General features: G+C 48.2%; 1 protein-coding gene across 4 annotated transcripts; it reads left to right on the top strand.

Annotated features, from left to right (window-relative positions):
* Positions 1-819: 819 nt before the first annotated feature.
* On the top strand, positions 820-4,609 carry LOC122477893 (spindlin-2). Of its 4 annotated transcripts, XR_006295783.1 has the most exons (3): positions 890-1,003; positions 1,608-3,934; positions 4,134-4,609. XR_006295783.1 is itself a non-coding variant. In XM_043571389.1 (2 exons), exon 2 carries the CDS (start codon positions 1,610-1,612, stop codon positions 2,384-2,386), a length of 777 nt encoding a protein of 258 aa, XP_043427324.1. In that variant the 5' UTR covers positions 820-936; positions 1,608-1,609; the 3' UTR covers positions 2,387-4,609. The 4 variants fall into 4 exon arrangements, 3 of the variants coding, with proteins under 3 accessions (XP_043427324.1, XP_043427325.1, XP_043427322.1); XM_043571389.1 differs by having other exon boundaries at positions 820-936; positions 1,608-4,609; XM_043571390.1 differs by having other exon boundaries at positions 851-949; positions 1,608-4,609.
* The last annotated feature ends 782 nt before the right edge of the window (positions 4,610-5,391 follow it).

Below are 5,391 nucleotides of genomic sequence, written 5' to 3'. Positions count from 1 at the left end.
TGAAACAATCTATAAACAACATAAGCAGATACAAACAAGATTCAAAATGAATAACACTTTATGCAAAACTAGATAAGGTTATAGCTAACTGTAATCAAATTCGAGAAAAACTGGTTACGTTTAAAATAAGCCACTATTTCTCCAAATACAGATCTCAAAATCTAAGATACTCACACCTGCTTTGGATAAATTCTTATTATGGAAATTTCTGCGGATATGCATAAATGGAGAATTATGTCTGTATGTTATGTGATTGCAGAGGTGTGTACTTCAGATTATATGTCTGGAGATATGATTATCTGTAAATACATAGAGAAGATGTGCATGTATATACATATCATAAATTTTCCTAGGAATATAAAGGATTTCTCTACTATGTGTGTTTTGGGTAAGGTATTTTTTCGTGAATTTGTGAATATGCAGAAAGTGTGAAGAATATGTGAAAAAAATGAAAAGGAATTCTAGCAGGAGAGATGAGAGGTGGAGCTAGAGAGCCTGAGATAGTGGGGTTACACAAGAAGAGGAAAGGCAAACCTACAGGTCTCAAGGATCTGATTTTTGGAAAGAGGAGGAACAGCCAAGGAGTAGTTGATAGACTAGGAAGGCTGGTTGCCTAGTATTTAGCAGGAAGGGGAGGCCTCTTTACCGACAGGAAACTGAAAGTATACTCCTATACAGAGAGAGGGAGGAGACTGCGGCAGCGGCAGCGGCTGGTGGGAGCCCGATGTGGCAGAGGGGCAGCCGCCGCCGACCGGGAGGCGGAGGGCCCGCGAAGCTCAGAGCTGGGGATACCGCCGCCATCCTCTTCGCCTACCCCACAGCCCTCCTAGACGCGCTCCCCGCCTACAGATCCACCCCTCCCAGCCCGTGCAAGCACCCGGCTCGTCGCCTGCTGATCCTCCTTCGACACAGGCTCACCGCGGAGGCAGCAGCGAGGTGTCCGATTTGGGCACGTGAGGCCCGCGACCCGGGGCGGCGGACGCCAGCTAGGGCAGGGCCATTGGTGGGCTCCAGGATGGGGAGGGGGGATGGGATGGACTCCTGCTGGAGATAGGGGGTGGAGGCGGGAGCTGGGTGAGGCTGGGGAGGGGAGTGCGATGGGAAATAGGAAAAGGGGGTGGCGTTAGGAGCCAGGCAAGAAATGAAGGTGAGCCTGGAGGAGTGAGGGTACCGGATGTCAGAAAGCGATTGTGGGTAGACAAGGGGCGTATGGGCAGCAGGCTGGGGTATCCAGGGCGGGAGGACAGTGAGTGCGTGCGGATCAAGGCGGTGAAGGAATAGATAGGCGCTTTGCAGGGCATTGAGAGTGGGCGCCAGGGACGGGTGGTGGAGGCAGTGGGCTCTGAACAAGGAGGTAGCCCGCCCCCTCCTGCAGAGTTCCTAACCCTGGCCAGCACCACTGCCGCTGCCGCCCTTGCCCGCAGTCTAAAGGAACCTAGGAGGGAGAGCACTTGCAGGCACACAGCCAGGATTTCCAGCACTGCTACCAGGCTCATGGGGGAAAATTTAGGTTCTGACGCAGGGTACAGAGACACGTCGCTGTTGGGAGAACTTCACCTTATGGCATACTGAATGTTTCTCTCTTATCTTCTCTCCTCCCCCTGCAGGCATGAAGACCCCCAACACACAGGAGGCCGAAGGGCAACAAACCAGGGCAGCTCCGGGACGGGCTACTGGGTCCACAAACATGACGAAGAAAAAAACCTCCCAAAAGAAGCAGAGAGGCAGACCTTCATCCCAGTCCCGCAGGAACATCGTGGGCTGCAGAATTTCACATGGATGGAAGGAAGGTGATGAGCCCATCACCCAGTGGAAAGGAACCGTTCTGGATCAGGTGCCTATAAATCCCTCTCTTTATCTGGTGAAATATGATGGAATTGACTGTGTCTATGGACTGGAACTTCACAGAGATGAAAGAGTTTTGTCTCTTAAAATTCTTTCCGATAGGGTGGCATCATCTCAAGTCGGTGATGCCAACCTTGCAAACACCATAATTGGTAAAGCTGTGGAACATATGTTTGAGGGTGAGCATGGTTCTAAGGATGAATGGAGGGGAATGGTCTTAGCCCAAGCACCTATCATGAAAGCCTGGTTTTATATTACCTATGAGAAAGATCCTGTCTTGTACATGTACCAGCTTCTAGATGATTATAAAGAAGGAGACCTCCGTATCATGCCAGAGTCCAGTGAGTCTCCTCCAGCAGAGAGGGAGACAGGAGGAGTTGTAGATGGCCTGATAGGTAAACATGTGGAATATACCAAAGAAGATGGCTCCAAACGGATTGGCATGGTCATTCACCAAGTGGAAGCCAAACCCTCTGTGTATTTCATCAAGTTTGATGATGATTTCCATATCTATGTCTATGATTTGGTGAAAAAGTCCTAACTGTTAGGGTAAACTTTGCCACATTTGTGAGAACAAATGTATACTTTGTAGACGTGCAAAACAATGTTGCTTTTCAGTGTATTGAAAGCTTAAGGGTCCCTGTTAATTCAACATCTTTGCCAGCATAACTGTTGTTTTTTTTTTTTTTTTTGAAAATACAAATTTATGTGGACATGACATGCTGTGTGTAAGGACTTTGTCATGTTGAAAAGATTGGGTGTGTTTGGTGGATGGGGCATGAAAGGAAGGGACAGCTGTAAATGCAGGCTGTGAATAAAGTTCAGCTAGTATCATAATCAGTCATCTAAAAATGGAATAGGACTTAGCTGGTCTGGTCTAGAGAGGGGGGAGGAGAAGGAACTAGAGATGGGCTGTAGAGGGAGGGAGAAGGGGAGGTGACTGCTTAGGAAGAGGCTCCCTGGAGGAGGGATGGCCTAAGAGAGAGAGGCACCCAACTAGGAGGGAGTAGAGAATAACAGAGAGAGAGTGAGATCTTGGGGCTTAGAGGAAAACAATCAGAATGCCTTGAGTAGAGGGGGTCTCAAAGTAGCTTAGAAGAGGTCCAGAGCAAGGGGCAGGGGTAGAGAAAGTTGGCAGGAATCTGGAGGGTACTCAAACGGAGGGTCTGCACATGAGTAAGGAGTCAGAAGGGGAGGAACACTGAGGAAGGAAGAATTCCAAGCAGAAAGATTGACAGAGGAAGTGAGAATGCAGAAAAGGAGGTGTGGGGAATGGGGCCCAGGAGACATGGGAAAGCCCAGGAAAAAGTTGGACTTCTGGCAGTATCCACATTGCCTTCCCCTGGCTCTGTGCAGAAAAGATGTAACAGCTGTCAAAGAAGCCAAATGGGTTGGAAGTTCCCTAGAATGGCATTTTGACAGGGATGACTTGAGTTAAGTAGGAGCCAACTTTATACCTAAAAGGCTTTTCTTATTTCAGGGAGCTCATGCCACACCTGCCGAGCAGAACCCAAACCCTCGGCTTAAACACACTGACCTGACACCCCATGAGCTGGGGGCTGTAAGCAGTCTCCTCACTTTTCCCAGAGGACCAGGTGCAGTAATCTTGGACCCGGAGGTCTTGGTTCGTTTCCCTTACACTGGATAAACAATTCTTGTGGGGCGTAGGTAAGCGGAGTGCTCAGGACTTAAGAGATGTGCCTCCTTGCATTTGGAAAGCATTTTATCCAAAAAAAAATTAGAACCTTACTGAAGTCAGGTACAGGAGTCCCCTCACTGATCTTTCTCCTACTGGACTGTGCCTTGCCTCCTTAGAGAGGAGGGGCATCAGAGGATTGAGCCTAATGTTTATCTCAGGACATGGGGAGTACTTGACAGTCCATGCCTAGCTCAGCAGCTGCCTGAAACCACAGGTGGTTCCACCCAATGCTTCACTGAATGGAGGTCTGCTGCCTCTAGAGTCCCTATTCAGGCTATACCGTGACAAAGCTGGTGGCTACTGACCCTTCACAGGTACCTCCTGACCAGCCTTGCCCACCTCAAGCACACAGGGAAGCTGTGATGGAAGTTTGTGCAGCTCTGTTTCCAGGTGAGATGGATGGCATGGGGCAGTCGGGCCGGGAGTTGTGACTTTGTATAACTAACTCTTTCAACTGTATAATGCCACATAGAGGGGCGGTGGTTGGTGGGGAGAGGGTGCAGTGACCCCAATAAAGTCCCTCAGGGGTATGGCGCTCTAGCACATGGGTCTGTGTCCTTCTCTTTTTCTCCCCCTTGTGTTTCTCCAGTCATGTTGTGGAAGTTTCCTTGAAAACCTTCTTTCTGATTTCCCCACCCTACGCTTCACTAAGATATGCCCCTGCCCTCAAACAAAGAGTTAAGGTGAGCTCACTGCTCAGTCTTCCCTAACTCCATACATTGGGGGGTGGGGGGGAGGGCCAGGTGGTGGCAGGGAGCTTCTAGAATTTGAAAAAAAGTGGTAATTCTAGTTCATTCTTTACACCCAACATGACCTGAAACTGTTTGCCTGAAGAATCACACAAGGCAAGCCCACCTTGCAGGGACTGGTTTTCTTTCATCACACAATTTAGTCTAGCAAACACCTGCAGGCCACCCATGGGCCAATTTCAGTCAGGGGTCATGCTTTCTTCGATCCTGGTGTTTTCCATTTTTAAATTAGTTACTTAGACATTTGGGAGATTTTGCATTACAAAAATCCATATTTCTGGCCCACCTCAAAACAAAATAAAACAAAACAATAAACTGAGAATTAACATTCCACATTCCAACAAGGATACAAGCATCTGGGTCTGAGGAAGGGCTTTGCCCATTTTAGACTCTGAATGCTCTCTCAAACTAGCCATACCCCCAGCTGGCCTGATTCACTCACTGGAATAAAATTCCCAGTTGTCCCCTGAAGGCATTTGCATTTGTAGCTTTGGGGCTAGACCCAGAGGAAACTGCCTAGCCCCACTTTTGGTGTAAGCTCACCCCATTTGCTCTTTTTTATTACATTTTTTAATGTTTATTTATTTTTGGGAGACAGAGAGACAGAGTGCAAGCAGGGGAGGGGGAGAGAGAGAGAGACACACATAATCTGAAGTAGGCTCTGGGCTCTGATCTGTCAGCACAGAGCCCAGCACGGGGCTCGAACCCACAAAGTGCAGGATCATGACCTGGGCTGAAGTCGGACACTTAGCCAACTCAGCCACCCAGGCACCCCCCAGTTGTTTTTAATTCATTTGCTTTATCTTCATCCCACCAATACTTTAGGTAGCCTCTGTGCCAGGCAGTCTTCAGGCTCAGGTACTGGTGATATGGTAATGAACAAAATAAATGAAACAATCTTACCCTGGTGGAGCTTTCATTTTAGTGCGGGAGACAGACAGTAGTCAAGGTACAATAAGTGAAATGTAAAGTATTGTCAAAGTGGTAAGTGTGAAGAAAGGAAAAATAAAGCAAGGGATGGGGAATTGGAATTCCAGGTGTGAGGCTGAAATTGGATAGATAGAGTCCAGGGAAGGGCTCACTGAGAACATTACTTTT

This window comes from Prionailurus bengalensis, chromosome X (assembly GCF_016509475.1).
Source record: "Prionailurus bengalensis isolate Pbe53 chromosome X, Fcat_Pben_1.1_paternal_pri, whole genome shotgun sequence".
Taxonomy (NCBI): Eukaryota; Metazoa; Chordata; class Mammalia; order Carnivora; family Felidae; genus Prionailurus; species Prionailurus bengalensis.
Note: the sequence above shows the minus strand (reverse complement) of the source record. Positions and strands in the feature narration are given on the sequence as shown.

What these genes read in the sequence shown, in the direction of transcription:
- LOC122477893 (XM_043571389.1), top strand. Translation starts at nt 1,610, where the DNA reads ATGAAGACCCCCAACACACAGGAGGCCGAAGGGCAACAAACCAGGGCA.